General features: G+C 41.5%; 1 protein-coding gene across 14 annotated transcripts in view; it reads left to right on the top strand.

The window, feature by feature from the left end:
• PHACTR4 (phosphatase and actin regulator 4) overlaps positions 1–15,227 on the top strand; it is a 120,826-nt gene extending 105,599 nt beyond the window's left edge. For 12 of the 14 annotated variants that reach the window (XM_059036099.2, XM_067013677.1, XM_059036083.2 and 9 more), the window contains 6 exons: positions 217–370; positions 6,628–6,683; positions 7,896–7,957; positions 9,264–9,401; positions 10,023–10,099; positions 12,934–15,227. In XM_059036099.2, coding sequence (XP_058892082.1) covers positions 217–370; positions 6,628–6,683; positions 7,896–7,957; positions 9,264–9,401; positions 10,023–10,099; positions 12,934–12,949 — 503 coding nt within the window. In that variant the 3' untranslated portion in view covers positions 12,950–15,227. The remainder of the gene's footprint in view (positions 1–216; positions 371–6,627; positions 6,684–7,895; positions 7,958–9,263; positions 9,402–10,022; positions 10,100–12,933) is intronic. The other 2 variants (XR_010836623.1, XR_010836622.1) reach the window with 1 other exon arrangement.
• Positions 15,228–18,554: the final 3,327 nt, after the last annotated feature.

The raw sequence follows: 18,554 nt of genomic DNA, 5'->3' as shown, positions 1-18,554 counted from the left end.
ACTGGTAGAAGGGAAAAGATATTTTTAGCCTGTCTGAGGCCATCTGCTAAAAAGATTGTTAGATGTCCTCAGCTTTACCCCCACCTCTCTGTTAGGTGGATCATCAGAGGCAAGCTAGAAAGCTGGGATTATGATATTGTTTATTCAGACTCTTACCTAGCTCCAGGTGAGGTTGAGCTTTAAGCTTCTACATGTTTTTCTTTCCCTTGTACAAAGGTGCTCTGGCCAACAAAGTGAAGAGGAAAGACACACTGGCAATGAAGCTGAACCACAGACCCAGTGAACCTGAAATGAACATGAATTCTTGGCCTCGAAAAAGCAAAGAGGAGTGGAATGAAATACGGCACCGGATTGGGAACACGCTGATCCGGTAGGCCTTTTCTTAGAATAGATTGATTTGATTTGATAATGCCAGTATATGTCTTAGAGATGTACTTTGTGGTGGAGCATGCAGGTATCTTTTTTTTTAAATTTTAGAAATAGCATAATTTTAAAAAATACATATTGTACTCAGATGGGTATCTTCTAAGAGTTTGGAAATTAAGGAACTAGATGGCTCTCAGAGCTTTAAACCATGAGATAGCTCTCACAGCTTTACACCATAAGATAAACATAAGTATGGCTTTTTTTTAAAGTTTCTAAGGATTTAGGTGGCTCCCAGGACAGCAAGCCTCTTCTGGCTTGCTCAGCCATGAGGTGTGCCAGCCCAGTTAAAAGTCACACACATAATTTCCATTGTATCTACTTCACACGTTCCATGTAACTGCCTCCTTTCAGCATGTTAGTATATTTTTCAAGTCAGCTGGAACCAAAAGCATGGAGAGACTGAATGCAAGCCAGCTTCCTGCATGTATACTACACATAGAATCCAGGTATACAGACAAGTGTTTGCCCACCTCAGAGGTTCCTCTCAGAAAGTGGAACTCCTGGCATATTCCTTAAAAACAATTAAATAAGGATGCCTGTTAATTAAAATATATTCTCCTCTCCTACCTCAGACACCTGGCTTTGCTGATGGCAATCTTCATGCAGAACTGTGGCCCTCTAAGTGTCAGCAAGAGACCATCAAGATTAGGAATTAGTTAAGAATGGGGATTTTTTTTTTCTTTTAGTTTTATTGAGATATATTTGACATACAGCACTGTACAAGTTTAAGGTATAGAGCATAATGATTTGACTTGCATACATCATGAACTGATCACCACAATAAGCTTAATGAACATCCATCGTCTCCTATAGATACAAAATAAAAGAAACAGAAAAAAAACTTCTTCCTTGTGATGAGAACTCTTAGGCTTTACTCTTTTAACAACTTTGATATATAACATACATGTTAATTATATTAACCATGTTGTACATTACATCCCTAGTATGTATTTATTTTATAACTGGAAGTTTGTACCTTTTGACCACCTTCATCCAGTTCCCCCTGTCCACCCCCTGCCTCTGGTAACCACAAATCTGATCTTTTTCTATGAGTTTGTTTGTTTGGGTTTTGGAGTATATTCGACCTACAATACTATATTAGTTCCTGGTGCACAACATAGTGGTTTGATATTTCCATACGTTGCAAAATGATCACCACAATAAGTCTAGTTACCATCTGTCACAATACAAAGATATTACATTATTACTGACTATATTCCCACACTGTATAGTTCATCCAAGAATGGGGATCTTTAATAATAGATTCCTTTTGCTTTATTGCAATGCTTGTTGCTCATCTTTGAGTGTTTTTTTTCCCAGGTCATAATCGTCTTAGAAGAGCTTGTTGGACACTAGCAATGAATAGTCTAAAATTAAAATGTAGAAATACAAGAGATAAACATTTATAATACCATCAAAAATCTTTAAATACCTGTGGATAAACCTGACAAAAGATTGTGTAAGACCTATGCACTGAAAAGTATAAAATAATGCTGAAGAAAGAAAACCTAAATATCTGGAGACAAATAACATATTCATGGATCAGAAGTCTCAGTATTATCAAGACATCAGTAGATTTAATGCAGTTCCAATCAAAATGCCCCCAGTAGGCTTTAATTGACAAACTGATTCTAAAATTGTTACGGAAATATAAAGCAACTGTGAAAAAGAACAGGACTGGAGGACTAACACTGTCTTATTTTAAGACATATTATAAAGCTAAAGTAACCTAAACAGTATGGTATTGGCGTAAAGGTCGGATAACAAAGAAATCAATGGAACAGAAGAGAGAGCCCAGAAATAGACCCACCCATATAGGTGCAATTCATTTATGACAAAGGTACAAAGACAATTTCATTGAGAAGGGATGGTCTTTTCAACAAATGGTCCTGGCACAAAAATAACTTCAATTCATGCAGTGTATCGTATAAAAAATTAACTCAAAATGGATCATAGACTTAAATATGAGAGCTAAAACTGTAAAATTTCTAGAATATGGGTTAAAGAAAGATTTCATAGATATGATCTCAAAGCATGGTTCTTAAGAGAAAAACATTGGTAAATTGCACTTCATCAAAATTAAAATTTTTTGTTCTGTGAAAGACACTGTTTTAAAAAAAAGTGTAAAAATAAGCCACAAACTGGGAGAAAAATATCTTCAAACTATGTCTCTGATAAAGGTCTTATATCTAGAATATATGAAGAACTCTCCAAACTCAATAAGAAACAACCCACTTTTTAAAAGGTGGGGGAAGCAAAGACTTCCCTGTTGATCCAGTGGGTAAGACTCTGCCCTCCCAATGCAGGGGACCTGGCATGTGGAAGATCCCACATGCGGCACAGTAACTAAGCCCGTGCGCCACAACTACTGAGCCTGCACTTTAGAGCTGCATGCCACAGCTACTGAAGCCCGCACACCTAGAGCCGGTGCTCTGCAGCAAGAGAAGCCACTGCAATAAGAAACCCACACACCGCAATGAAGAGTAGCCCCCGCTCACCACAACTAGAGAAATCCTGTGCACAGCAACAAAGACCCAATGCAGCCAAAAATAAATAAATAAGTAAACAAATAAATTTATTTTTAAAAATAAAATAAAATAAATAATAAAAGACTGATAATATTAAGAGTTGCTGAGGATGAGGCCCAGCTGGACTCTCACACAGTGGTGGTAAAATAGACTGGGAGTGTAAAATAGACTACTTTGGAAAACAATTTGTAAGTTTCTTTAAAAAAATCAAACATATGATCCAGCCATTCCATTATTTCTAATAGTCTCCCCGAAATAGAAACAACCTAAATGTCCATCAAAACATAAATGGATGAACATGAACATAGTCCTGTGATGGAATACTACAGACCAGTAAACAAGAATGAACTATTTATAATGCCACTACTTGGGTGGATCTCAGTAATTATCCTGAGTGAAAGAAGCTAGACAAAAAAAGAGTACATACTGTATGGTTTTATATAAAATTTTAGAAAATGAAAACTAATTTATAGCTACATAAAACAGATCAGTGGTTGCCTGGGGGCAGGGAGGTTGAGAGTAAATAAAGCAGATGAGTATTTGCCTGGAGGCAGAGAGGTAGAGATTACAAAGGGAATGAAATTTTGTCAGGGAGGTTGTAGTGGGTAGAGTTGTATGTTCCAAAATAAATCCTAATCTCTGGTACCTTTGAACGTGACCTTATTTGGACAGAGGGTCTGTGTAGATATAATCAACTTAAGATGAGGTCATACTGGATTAGGTAGGCTCTAATCCAATGACTGATATCCTCATAAGAGGAGGGAAATTGGGACAGATAGACACAGACACACACACAGAGATCGCTGTGTGACTAAGGCAGATACTGGAATGATGCATCTACAAGCCAAAGAATGCCAAGGACTGCTGGCAACCCCCAGAATCTAGGAGAGAGGCATGGAACAAATTCTCCCTCTGAACCTTCAGGAGGAACCAACCTTTCTAACACCTTGATTGTGTACTTCTGGACTCCAGAACTATGAGAGAATAAATGTCTGTTATAAGCCATCTACTTTGTAGTAATTTGTTACAGCAGCCCTAGGAAATCAGTCCAAGGGTGATAGACATGTTCCTTACCATGACTGTGGTGATGATTTTTTTTTTTTTAAGATTTTTACCCTGAGGAACTAAATTGTTTAATGAACTCTTTTTTTAAAAAAATATATTTAGGGGCTTCCCTGGTGGCGCAGTGGTTGAGAGTCCGCCTGCCGATGCAGGAGACACGGGTTCGTGCCCTGGTCCGGGAGGATCCCACATGCCGCGGAGCGACTGGGCCCGTGAGCCATGGCCGCTGGGCCTGTGCGTCTGGAGCCTGTGCTCCGCAACGGGAGAGGCCACAACAGTGAGAGGCCCGCATACCGCAAAAAAAAAAAAAAAAATATATTTATTCATTTATTTAATTTATTTTTGGCTGTGTTGGGTCATCATTGCTGCGTGCGGGCTTTCTCTAGTTGTGGCAAGCGGGGGCTACTCTTCATTGGGTGCGCAGGCTTCTCATTGCCGTGGCTTCTCTTTGTTGCAGAGCACGGGCTCTAGGCATGCGGGCTTCACTAGTTGTGGCACATGGGCTCCGTAGTTGTGGCTCACGGGCTCTAGAGCGCAGGCTCCGTAGTTGTGGCGCACGGGCTTAGTTGCTCTGCAGCATGTGGGATCTTCCCAGACCAGGGCTCAAACCCGTGTCCCCTACATTGACAGGCAGATTCCTAACCTCTGCACCACCAGGGAAGTCCCGGTGATGATTTTATAGGGACATACATATGTCAAAATATCAAATCATGCAATTTATTGTACATCACTTATATCTTCGTAAAGCTGTGGTGTTGTTTTTTTAATGAACATTGAAAAAAGAAGAGCTTTGAAATACATAAAGTTGTAAATTGTATATAAAATGGGGCTGGGGGTTTTCCATGCAACTAAAGAGTTACTAGCACATAGCTCAAATACTGTCAGAGCTATACATTACATTAAAAGTAAGAAATGAAAAACGTTCTGATTCTAGAAATGACATGTTGTCATTGGTGAATAACATCTCAGAACTGGGAATAAGATGAGAAACTTCATCAGATATTTCAGAGAGGACTGAAATTAAAATCATAGGTTTTGGGCTTCCCTGGTGGTGCGGTGGTTGGGAGTCTGCCTGCCGATGCAGGGGACACGGGTTCGTGCCCCAGTTCGGGAGCGGCTGGGCCCATGAGCCATGGCCGCTGAGCCTGCACGTCCAGAGCCTGTGCTCCGCAGCAGGAGAGGCCGCAGCAGTGAGAGGCCCGCGTACCGCAAAAAAAAAAAAAAAAATCATAGGTTTTACAGAATATAACTCCAAAAGAGACAACCTTAAATTCCAGTGGTTCCTAAAACACTGGTTTAAAAATCAAAAGAGAGGCTTCCATGTTGGCGCAGTGGTTAAGAATCCGCCTCCCAATGCAGGAGACAGGAGTTCGAGCCCTGGTCTGGGAAGATCCCACATGCCACGGAGCGACTAAGCCTGTGTGCCACAACTACTGAAGTCCGCACACCCTAGAGCCCAGCCTCTGCAACAAGAGAAGCCACCGCAATGAGAAGCCTGTGCACCACAACAAAGAGTAGCCCCCACTCGCCGCAACTAGAAAAAGTCTGCGTGCAGCAATGAAGACCCAATGCAGCCAAAAATAAATAAATAAATTTATTAAATAAATAAAATCAAAATCTAAAGAGGACTTCCCTGGCGGTCCAGTGGTTAAGACTCCACGCTTCCAATGCGGAAGGTGTGGGTTCAATCCCTGGTTGGGGAAGTAAGATCCCACATGTTGCACAGCCAAAAAAGAAATAAAACAAAATAAATAAAATAAAAATAAAAAGAGGAACATCAGAGTCATATGGGAAGCATTATATACACACACACACACACGCAACACACACACACACACACACATATACACAGTCTCAGTCCTCATAATGGTTTCCTAAATGAGAATTTTTATTAATATCTTTGAGGATCTGTGTTAACCCATATGCTGAAGGAGCAAATCTGTTTGGTTGCAACCAGAACAGTCCAGATCTTCATTTTACACATGAGTAACTCAAGGTCTAACTGAGCTTTTTTGTGGTGATAGGGCTTGCTGGCATCAAAGCTAGAACTAGAGGACTTCCCTGGTGGTGCAGTGGTTAAGAATCTGCCTGCCAATGTAGGGGATACAGGTTCGAGCCCTGGTCCGGGAAGATCCCACATGCCACGGAGCAACTAAGCCTGTGAGCCACAACTACTGAGCCCGTGCTCTAGAGCCCACAAGCCACAACTACTGGGCCCACATGCCACAACTACTGAAGCCTGCGCACCTAGAGCCCATGCTCCGCTACAAGAGAAGCCACCGCAATGAGAAGCCCGCGCACCACAACGAAGAGTAGCCCCCGCTCGCCACAACTAGAGAAAGCCCGCGTGCAGCAACAAAGACCCAACGCAGCCAAAAATAAATAAATAAAATTTTAAAAATAGAAAAAAAGAAAGCTAGAACTAGAATCCTGGCCTCCTGTTTGCCTGTACAATTCCTTTTTATGTTGTAATATCTGTATTAACACTTTCAGTGTGAAAAGTGTTTCAACACTTTTCATAAGGTGTTTCAAAAGTGTTTCATAAACAGATCTTTATAAACAGGACCAGGAGATTTAACATAGACAATATTCTTATTTATCTCTTTTTTAGACGACTGAGTCAAAGACCAACACCAGAAGAACTAGAACAACGAAACATACTACAACGTGAGTCCAGCTATGGAAATGAAGTTGTATAGATTTTCTTTGTGTGTTTCTGACTTTAATATACATGACAGAAAAAAGAAGCATTTTTCAACGAAGGCCAAGGAGAGAGTATTCTAGCCAAGGAAGGAGTATTCATACTTTTTACCCCTGAAGGAATATAGTTCCCCCCGAGCTTCCTTTACAAGATATCATTATGATATTGTTTAGTGTACTGGGATACTCCAGAAAATTGTATTTTAATTTTCTCATCGTATCCTGCACCTACCTTGGGCATTTGAGAGGTTTTGACAGCGTGTGCTGCCCAACTTTTCTCTGTCTTAAGAGAGGTAAGGTAGTGGTTGTATATTTGGAGTGGACCTTCCTGTTCCTAGTGTCTGAGAGCTGGGACCCAGAGCAAGTCCCAAATGCAGCAGTTGTTCTGCCTTTTTCATCTCTTAAGGCTTTCATACCTCCAAAGTCAGAAAATAGGACCATGTATTTAATTTGCTTTCTGTTTATGTAAATGACTAACTGAAATAGCATTCTAATCCAGTACAGATTTATTTTTCCCAATTATAGGGTGAAATTTGTCCTTAAATACCTCCACACTGAAGAGGATTAGGCTTCATAGTGTTACAAGTGTGGGAGCCTTTATAGACTTATCATGTGAAACCTAGTGTGAGCTCCATTCTCCATTGTTAGTGGTTACTCTTGAGCAAAGATCTGTGCAGTTTTTCTTACAGGGCACATAGTAAATATTTTCAACTTTGCAGGCCAAAAAGCAAAAGGAAGCTATTATGTAGGTACTTATCAAACCATTCAAAATGTAACCATTTAAAAATGTAAAGGCCATGCTTAGCTCATTGGGCAGGAAAAGTACAGGCAGCTGGCCAGATTTGATACCATAGTTGGCTGACCCATGCTCTTAAGTGTTTGATTACACCAGTTGACAAGAAAATTGTCTTGATTAACCAGTCCCAAAGTAAGTATTTTATTCTGACTTGGAGCCTGTAAGAAATATCTGTGTATGGGACTTCCCTGGCAGTCCAGTGGTTTAGACTCCAGGCTTCCACTGCAGGTGGCCCGGGTTCATTCCCTGGTCAGGGAAGTAAGATCCCACATGTCATGGGGTGCGGCCAAAAAAAAGAAATATCTGTGTGTAATTACTGAAACGTTTGATATGCAGATTGCCATTTTGAAGTAATATTCTTTGTTTGTGACTGTCAACTGTAGCTAAAAATGAAGCTGATCGTCAGGCAGAAAAACGAGAGATTAAACGTCGGCTCACTAGAAAGGTACACTGTCTCAGTCTGTCCACTCACTGTGTGTCTTGTATTTGAATGACCTATTTGACTGGAAAGAAATAAATTTGACTTGAATTGCCATAGACTGCTGTGAAAATAGAACACATGATGAAAATACAGAAAACAACACAGCATTATAATAACTTTTTTCCCCCCATTTTTACTGTTTAAAGAAAGCCTGGCACAAGAAGGTTCTCAATAAATGTTTGCACAAGTTTTGACCTTTTATTGGTAGACCTGGGATTTTGGTGTAGACTATAAAAGCTGTTGATGTGTGGAAACAGTAACAGGAGGACTGTGTAGAATTCAATTTTGCAAGGCCAACTGGTGGTTTTCTAATCAGAGAAAGAACTGAACTTGACCCTTAGTAACACCTGAAAAGTATGAAAAACCAAATAGGATTTTCTCATTGGTCCCAAATCAGTTAGGGTAGAATCTTTTCTGTACCAGACTTGTGTTAGCCCTTAAACTCTGGGATTAAGCCCTTTTTCCTTTCCCTCCCTCCATAATAGTTGGTAATTACCTCCTGTAGATTCTTGGAGTTGGTCTGAGTTCTCTAGACATTTCTTAAAATGTATAAGAATCCCCAGGAGAGCAACGAATCTAGGCATCTTCCTCATGATTTTTCCCACTTCTCCCCTTCCCCAGGATCAGAGGAATTATCCTTGATAGATTGGGGGTGGCTAGAGGCCATCACTGGACTTAATGCCTTCCGATTGAGCAAGTTACCTGATTGTTCAACCTTAAATCATGATTTGTTACAGAATCTGATATCTTGGGCATTATTCATGGTGAAAGGAAATTCACCCTTAATATTACCCATTAATAGATATTGCTTTCATATTAAATGTATTCATTTTCTACTGTATTAGATATGAATTTGTAGCCCTGACCCTTTTGCTACCCAAAATGTGGTCCACGGAGCCGAAGCATTGGCATCACCTGGAGTTTGTAAGAGATGCAGAATCTCAGGCCCCACCCCAGATCTGCTTAGTCAGAATCTACACTTTAACCACATCCCCAAATGGTTTGTATGCATGTTGAAGTTTGAGAAGCACTGGTTATACTGGTTTATAGCAATGGTTCTCTGTCTTGGCTGTGCACTGTGGAGCTTAAAGAAACAATCTCCTGATACCCGGAATCTCTGAAGATGGACCCAGGGATCAGTCACGTTTAAAGGTCCCCAGCTGATTCCGACGTGCATTGAAAGGTTGAAGCTCTGGATTAGAGGCAGTTTGAATGAATGATTGATGCCTAACTCCTGGCATAGTGAACTGAGAGCCTCCATTTCTTTCAGCTCAGTCAAAGGCCAACTGTGGCTGAACTACTTGCCAGGAAGATTCTGAGGTTTAATGAATACGTGGAGGTAACAGATGCTCATGATTATGACCGGCGAGCTGACAAACCTTGGACCAAACTGACCCCTGCTGACAAGGTGTCTGTCATTTGTCTGTCTCTCTTTCTTTATTGGAAGGGTACAAGACATTAACTAGAAGGGGGAACCATAACAAAATTTCTACTTCTCATATAATGTTAAATATCTAAGGTACAAAATACCAAGATGTACCAACCAAAACTTTATACTAATGACTTCACCACCACCACCAAAACTGAAACAAAAGAAAATCCCTGCTACATAACAGAGTACAAAAATCTGGAAATACAACACATTTTTTAACAGTGGTTATGTTTGGTTGGAGGGAGTTTGGATGGTATATTTTAGTAATTACCCATATTTCACTTTTATAACAGGAAAAGCATTTTTACATGCTGTGGAAACTATAAAAAGTACAATATCTCTTTGGAGGTCGTCAAGTGTTTCGATTTAACTGGAGATTTCAGGTTTATTAGGAGATGAAGGGTGTCAGGAAAGGCGATATGCATCAGGCTCAGAGCTTCACTCAGTGTGTTGACCTGGCTCCCTCCCTCCTTCTGGGTTGCCTTCCGGGGGTCGCAGTCCCTCTCAGAGTTAAGCACAGTAGAGACTAGATGGCAGATACACTGCTGTACTCTAGCAGACAGAAGATGCTGAAGCGTTTTTGTTTCTACTCTGCAGGCTGCCATAAGAAAAGAATTAAATGAATTTAAAAGCTCAGAGATGGAAGTTCATGAGGAGAGCAAACATTTTACACGGTAAGACCCAAATACTGTGAGCTAAGTAGAGCTCCACCAAAAAGCAAATGTAGCAGAGTTGTTCAGCTAGGAAGAACTCTAATGACATAGTTAAAAGAACAACACTCAGTGTTAATTGCAAGAAGACTACAGTTAAGAGAAACAGATGAGAACTAAGAGGCATAGTTCATGCCTTACTGAGTATGGCATTTTATATATATTCTTATTTAATCCTTGCAGCAGACATACAAGGTGTGTTCATATCCCCATTTTCTTGATGAGGAAGTAGGCTCAAAAAGGTTAAGTAACGTGCTTGACTTGCACAACCAGGATGTGGGGAAAGGAATGAATGACTAAAAGCCAATGGGTGCTCTCTTCTCTGCACTTCACTGTCCCAGGTTATGGATGAGGAACTGTTGCTGAGCTAGACAACAGCCTGCCCTCTCTGGTTTCAGTCCTTTCTAGCACAGTTGATCTTACCAATTTAGTGTATAAACATCATGAAACAAGCCAAGAAGCATTTTGATTTTGAATTACTGTTGTGATTAAGGACCCAGCCCATACCTAAAGACTCAGCGAGCCACAAATGGATTCAGTGAAAGTATCTAGGTGACTCTCAGAACATTTATAAAAGGAGGCTAAATGAAAGAAGTTATAATGACAATTACAGTTTGCTGTAAAATAAAGGAAGAAGCAAAATTGGAAAATAAAATATTAAACATTTTTTCGATCACAGTACAGGCAAATGGTTATTTTAACTACAGAATTTTTTTGTACTGAACTCTGACAGGATTAGAGAAGGCAGATTCTTTGAACAATAGTAACACCATTCAGGGTGCTGTAATATGAACTCAAATAACAAACCATACTTGCCAGCAAGGAGATTATAGTCTAATCCAGGAAGAGACCTATGTACCACTGTGTACAATCAATATGATAAATGCCTCAGTCATTCTGAGGCCTGAATCTGTCAGGTTTCGTATCCCAACTCCACCATTTCCTGGCTATGTCAGTGTTAGCTATTTTTTTTAAATAAATTTATTTGTTTGTTTATTTATGGCTGCGTTGGGTCTTTGTTGCTGCACATGGGCTTTCTCTAGTTGTGGTGAGCGGGGGCTACTCTTCATTGTGGTGCGCAGGCTTCTCATTGCAGTGGCTTCTCTTGTTGCAGAACACGTGCTCTAGGTGCACGGGCTTCAGTAGTTGTGGCACGCGGGCTCAGTAGTTGTGGCACACGGGATCAGTAGTTGTGGCTCTCAGGCTCTAGAGCACAGGCTCAGTAGTTGTGGCGCATGAGCTTAGTTGCTCTGCGGCATGTGGGATCTTCTGGGACCAGGGCTCGAACCCGTGTCCCCTGCATTGGCAGGCAGATTGTTAAACACTGCGCCACCAGGGGAGTCCAGTGTTAGCTATTTTTAGTAGTAGTAGTATTAGTAGTAAAGTACCATATTGAGCAACAATACAAGAAAGTCAGAGAATGTGACATTTAGGCTGTATCTTAAATTATTTAAAATAATTTATTTGGACAGGAAGGAAGGAAAGAACATTGTAAGCAGAACTACCAGCTTTAGCAAGACTTTGGGAGGCAGGAAAATGCGTGTTCTGAGTAATAGAACATGTAGCTGGAGCAGAGGTTGGATGGGGGCAGCATGGTGAAGGTGAGACTAGCAAGATGGGTTACAGTCGTGTTCTGAAGAGCTTTGACTCATGCTAGGATATTGGAACCATTGGAGTTCTGTGTATTTGGGAAAAAGCCCTGGTGGAACTGTGCAAGGTGATTTGGAAGAATGACAAGACCAGCAGCAGGGAGACGAATTAGGAAGCAACTAAAATAGAGTAAGCATGCTGCTAGCTCAAACCAAGGAAGATAGGTTTGAAAGACATTTCAAGCATAGAATCAACAAGATTTGGCAATCTGTTGATTCCAAGGATGAGCTGAAGGAAGTAAATCAAAATGACTCCTTAGATTTCCAATGTGATTTTTGAAGACTGTTTAGTTAATAGGGAGTTCAGGTGAACAGTTTAGGACATTTATTCAGTGAATATTCAGCACCCACTACCTGATAGATACAGTGCTAGGTGCTTGGGATATAGCAGAGAACAAGATAAAGTCCCTGTCCTCAAGGAGCTTTTATTCTAAAAGAGGAAGGCAGACAGTGAACAAACTAGAAAGTCAATTACATATGTTGAGTCTGATGAGCCTGTGACACATGGAGGGGGAGCTGTCTAGAAGACAGTTGGATATTCAGCCTAGAGTCCAAGGAGAAAAGCAAGGCATAAAGATTCAAATTTATGAAAAGAGATAGTAGTTCTTAAGGAGAAAAGTGTTTTGTATTTAAAGGGTGGACAGGGGAAAATGAACCAGGAAAACATTGAGGAAAAGCAATTGAAAAAGAGGGAAAACTAGGGAAAAGATAGTGTTACAGAAGTCAAAAGAAGAGAGTTTCAAGAAGGAAGGAAGAGGATCAGGAGTATCAGATGCTACAGAAATGTCAGGTAGGATTCGAGTGGAGGAGAGGTAATTTTTTTCAGTTGGAACATTCATTTCATTACTTTTAAGATAATACAGTTGACCTGTGAACAAGGCAGGAGTTGGGGCTCCCACAACCCTCTGAACGGTTGAAAATGCACATATGATTTATAGCCCCCCTCCATATATGTGGCACCTCGGTGTCCATGGTTCCACCTCCTACGCAGGCTATTCACTCATGCAGTTCTGTGGTATTTACTATTGAAAAAACGCCACGTACAATTGGACTCGCACAGTTCTAACCCTTGTTGTTCAAGGGTCAATTGTAATAGCAAAGAAATCTACAATACCTGGTAACTCGGCTCTTTTTGATCATCTGTTTTAGCTACCACCGTCCATGATGCTGAAGTTTGAGAGAGGATCTAAGCAACCCCCTAAAACAGGGCTGCCTTGCTGCTTCAGTCTCCAGAGCGACATGGAGGGAACTTCAGCACTTCTCAGCGCAGCCAGAATTGAGTCCTCTGGGATATAGCTCTGGGGTGAACGGCACTTCTGTGAATGTAGCATTTCACTGGAATGGATTCTCATATGCTGCCTTGGGCAAAGCTGAACACTTTGTCAGTGCTTTTGAACCTTTTAATATTGCAGCGTGCCTGAGGGCTCTTCCCTCACCAGCCACCAATGTTCTGAGTCACTTGCAGGTTCCAGGGTTTATTGGCCGCACCTCACCCTCACCCAAGGTGACTGCCTGTGCTGAGGCACAGTTTGCACCATTAGCCTTACCTGCCCTGTCCTGTTGTGAGACCCACCTGTGTAGGCGCTAGATTCTAGCCATCACATCCAGTTGGTGATGGGGGAGACCTTCTGGAGGCCCCCAACCTTCTGGAAAAAGGGGCCCCCACCTCCAGGGGAAGCCTTCATACCACACTGGCATGTCAGCTGAAAGCACTGCACTATACCTCTTGTAACACAGCAGTACAGTCCTCTTCAGGCAGTCCAGCCCAAGAGAAGCTCAGGATCTGACATGTTCTTCCTTTTGGCACAAGTCATCCTGACTTTTATCTGTAAAAAAAAAAGAAAGAAATCTTGAAGAAATGATGGGAACTTATGTTTTTCCTATCTGTTAAACAGTCTGAGCTGCAACCAGATTCCAAGTTGGGAAAATGAGAAAGCATATATGTTTTCTGTATATAAAAACAAAACCAAAAAAGGCCTTTACATTGAGGCTAACTTGGCAGAAAACTGACTCATGGCTTAAATTGTATAGGCTATTGTCCTTTTGTTGTACCAAATGATACTCTAAATCATTCTAACCAAGAGATGTATTTTCCCCCTTAAAGCAGAATTGCAGCAACTCTGTGGGAGCACTTGTGTGCTGTCAGCCCCACACTTCCAGCCAGAATCACAGCAAGGTCCTGGGGATGTGGAGTGCTAGATAGAAAAAGGTCTTTGGAGAAGCAGTTAGGAGGGGCACTGCTCCTCTCTTCTCCTCAGTACTGTCTGCCTTCTGCTGCTGCGCTCTTTGTCTTAACTCCCAGCACGGATCTTCCTGGTGACCCTCTCTGGGAGCTTCCACCTCACTCACCCCTCCTCTTCCAAGCTGTAGCCAGTGCAGTTGGTGCCTGGGCATTGACTCAAGCCCCACTCCTTTTTGTATGTGTAATATATATTAATATGATTTCCTAAAACAGAAGATTCAGTTGCTTTCTTTGAACTTTTACTGAAAACCGTACCGCCTTACTATTTCCCTCTAATTCCTATACACTCTAAGTGAAAGGGAAAAAAAATAGTTTCTACTTAACTGATGAATGTGGCTTTTTCCCTTTAACGTTCAGAAAATTGTGGCTATTTTATAGATTTCTTCTGATTTCTTCTGCAGTTCATGTTGTTCTGTATGTGATCTTTCAGTGGATTTTTCTCTTTTCCTCCTTTCATGTCCATGTAAGATTTGCTGAACAATCAGAATATCAGGTTAAAACAAAGCTAAAGTGACCTTAAAAGGTAGTATCTTCCCTCCATTTGGGGCATAGGGAGGTATTTGGATTTCTCAGTAAACGTTAAGTGCTTTATGGCTGTGGAGATACACTGGGCCCACGTCTCCTTCAAATTCATTAACATTTGGTATGACCAAGGGAAGATAAGTGACAATTCTACAAAGTTGTTAGAGGTCTGTATATAAGGCGGCCACACATTAAGTGTTAACCTCTTCTAACCTTTCTATCTTGTTGTTTTAGAAACTATTTGGCTTATGCCAGCATCCTCTGTGGCTTCAGATGACATTTTTCAAACCCCTTTCACCGCCTTCCTTTCCCTTAATGTGCCAAGCTTGAAACAGGATTTGATTTCCTGAGCTACTTGTCTCCTTTCTATGTGCCACCAAGGAATCTAGTTCATCTTTCATCTCATTCATGTTCTTTTGAAACAAGATACTTTGGGAGTCAAGTCTTTTCAGGTGTTTATATAAATATATATATAAAGAGGATTTTGTGTTCTCTTTCCGTGTAAGTAACAATTCACAATCATAATGTAAAGAAGAAATAAAAGCCTGTTGTATTGTACTTCAAGATGCTTCCCTGATGTACAGAATCTCCTTGTAAAATAAATAATTGCATTGTATATCAGTCTTCCTATCAATATTAATTATTAATTATTTTAGAATTAAAAAAACAAATTATACTATCCTGGTGTGTAGTGTTTATTTTTTATGTTCTACCTCACTCCAAATGATTTAAGGTTGCTTAAAAATGCTCCCTAAGGGACTTCCCTGGCAGTCCAGTGGTTAAGAATCCGTGCTCCCAATGCAGGGGGCATGGTTCAATCCCTGGCGGGGGAACTAAGATCCTGCAAGCTGCACAGCGTGGCAAAAAAAAAAAAAAAAATCCCTAAAATATTGCTAGATACCCTAAATGAGAAGTAGATAAGGGGGAAAAATTATAGTAAGAACATTAAATGTAACCAGAGATGAAGGTCAGTGATGTTTTGTGTCTGTACAGAATTGTGGAAAAAGAATAAGCTGCAGAGGGGAAAGCCAACTGCGAACCCCACACTGTGTACCAGGTGCAGCTCTAGGTTTTATTAATCCCACCTACTAGACTGGGAGGTAAGTGAAAGTACACTCATTTTACCAGTGAAGAACTTGAGAGATGAAGTTACCTCCCCAAAGTCAAAGAAAATTATGTAATCATTCTTTACATATATTCAAGGAAAAGCAATTGCATCCTAATCAGTTGTCCCTGCAAGGACTTACTGTGTCTAGACCACATATAGTTAGACCTCAGGCTGACATCACAATAGGACAGATCATAGCTTATGTACTCCTCTCTGGCAAGCAGCCCAGTTTCAATCGAGGTGGCCCTACCAATGACTCACTTTGTACCTGCCACTTCAGAGACTGGCCTTGATTATTGTACCACCCTTTACCAAGGGTTAAGAGAAACCATGAGTCAGAACTGCTCGTGCCATTGGGCCCCACCTGCTCCCACATTTTCCTTCTACTAGCCCTCCAAAGAGGCCTCAAACTGCCATTACCCTTTTGAGGTCACGCATTGTCTCTAGAAGGGTATTTTGAAGGTACACATTGCCCAGTGTTTGCTGAAACAGTGAATTAATTTAGCGTCCATGAGGATTTTGATTACTGTACCCCGGGTAATTTTGATTACAATTGCAAGAGAAGGGGTTTGGAAAACCACCATCAGAAAGGGCAAGTCCAGTGGATATTGAATGGGAGGGGGTGGGATAGGAAGTCTACTTATAAAAGTTGAGAATGTACAACAAAAGCCAGGTGTTGAGGGCTTCCCTGGTGGCGCAGTGGTTGAGAATCTGCCTGCCGATGCAGGGGACACGGGTTCGTGCCCCGGTCCGGGAAGATCCCACATGCCGCGGAGCGGCTGGGCCCGTGAGCCATGGCCGCTGAGCCTGCGCGTCCGGAGCCTGTGCTCCGCAACGGGAGAGGCCACAGCAGTGAGAGGCTCGCGTACCGGAAAAAAAAAAAAAAAAAAAAAAAAAGCCAGGTGCTGAAACCAAAACACAGCCTAAACCACTGTTTCAATTCCATCTGTAAGAGGCGTGAAGGGAAGAGAAGGAAACACCAGCAGCCTGGACCGCTTGCTCCATCTTTCTCCTCTGTGGGTACCATTAATTTCTTCCCCCAAGAATTTTTGCCTCCTTCATAAAGCATAGAGGTCATATGACAGCAACAAACACCCTCAACTTCTCTGCATCTGGTACTGAGGAGACACCCACGCCATTAATTCATTCATTTGATCAGCATTTATCTCCTTCCTGCCCCACCGAGAAAAACAATCTTCCCCTGTTGCTCTATCACCTACTTTTACCATACTCCCTTCACATAATCTATTTTAACATTAAACAACTTAAATTCCTGTACAGTCCAAGCAGTTGAACTAAATGAGTGACAGAGGAAAAAGAAGCAATGCAGATGTAAACTGAACAGTTTTCCTGACATTCGTGTAGGACCTCTGGTCCATACATGCTGTTTTCCATTTCTAAAGCCATGTTCACTCAACTCATTAAAATAGAAACTAAATCCAAAATAAAATGGCTTTCCCTGAGGTTACCAGTGTCTTCTTGGTTAACTGCCACATCCAAGGCCTGTTTTCAGCTCAAAACGTATCTGACTACTCTGCAGCCTATGATGCTCTGGGCCGTGTTCTAATCCTTAAAACTTCTTCTTTGGCTTCTCAGACACCACTCACTCTCCTGGTTCTCCTCTGATCATGCTTCCTCTGTCCCCCGGCTTCTTCCCTGACCACCATTTAAATGTTGGGTTTTCATGTCCTCTTTATCACTCTCCCTGCTCTTCCAACATGACTTCAGTCACCACTCTTATTCTGACAACTTCTACATCTTTATGTACAACTCGGATTTCTTGCTTGGAGTCCAACCCTATATCCAATTACCCTGTAGACATATATACACCCACATGTTCCCAAGGTAGGTACCTCCAGGCTTCCTTTTCAAGGGGGTGCTGAGAGAGGGGTCGGAATGAGTGAGCCTTAAGCAGCGTTTGCGGCAGTTCACAATTCAATAAACAATGAGGTTAACAACAACAAAACTTATATTCACCTCCTATGTGGACCTTACCTGCTACCCCTACCACCTACTTTCTCAGTTATCAGTTAGAGACCACAATATGGTCAGCATCCCAAATCTGAAACTTTGGTATTATCTGCAAGTTTCTCTCTTACCTCACAGGTCCAGTGGGACAATAAAGTCTGTGTACATTCTCTACCTCAGAAATGTCTCTCAATTCCTCTATCTCCTCTTGCCTTGTTTACCATTCAAGTTCAAGGCCAACATAATTTAATGGGACTTTATAATCCTCCGACATTGTCACTAGAGTTACCTTTCTAAAATGCAGATAGGGACTTCCCTGGCGGTCCACTGGTTAGTACTCCACGCTTCCATTGCAGGGGCACAGCTGTGTTCAATCCCTGGTCTGGGAACTAAGATCCCACATGCCGTGTGGCACAGCCAAAAAAGGTAAATGCAAAGATAGAGCAATCCTTTACTTCAAAACTATTGACCCCTAGTTACCTGTAGGATAAAATTTAAACTTTGTCCGGACCACAAGATACTTTGTATTCAGCTCTTGCCTATTTCTCAGGCTCATGAAAAGCCCAGGCAGTTCTCCCCTTGATGTTCCTAATCAAGCTGACCTCTCACCCTTCCCGGGAGACCACAGGCCTGCTAGTTCCTCACTTGGAATGCTGTCATCGTCCACACCCCACCCTTTTACTATTCCTTCAAGTTTTAGCTCAGATTTTAACTCCCCAGGAAAACCCTCTCAGCCTTTAGCCAATTGTTGAGTTGCTCTGTCCTCAGAATACATTATTCATGCCACACACAGCTTATCAAGTAGTAGTATAATTTGCTGTCATGTCTATTTCCCCCACTGTGAGTGCTCAAGGACAGAAAAAGTAGTTCATCTCAATCCCCAGTGTCTAGCACAATGCCTAGCAAATGAAGTCATATTCACTAAGTAAA

Source organism: Kogia breviceps, chromosome 1 (genome assembly GCF_026419965.1).
Source record: "Kogia breviceps isolate mKogBre1 chromosome 1, mKogBre1 haplotype 1, whole genome shotgun sequence".
In the NCBI taxonomy this organism is placed as follows: Eukaryota; Metazoa; Chordata; class Mammalia; order Artiodactyla; family Physeteridae; genus Kogia; species Kogia breviceps.
This window is presented reverse-complemented; position numbering and strand designations above follow the sequence as displayed.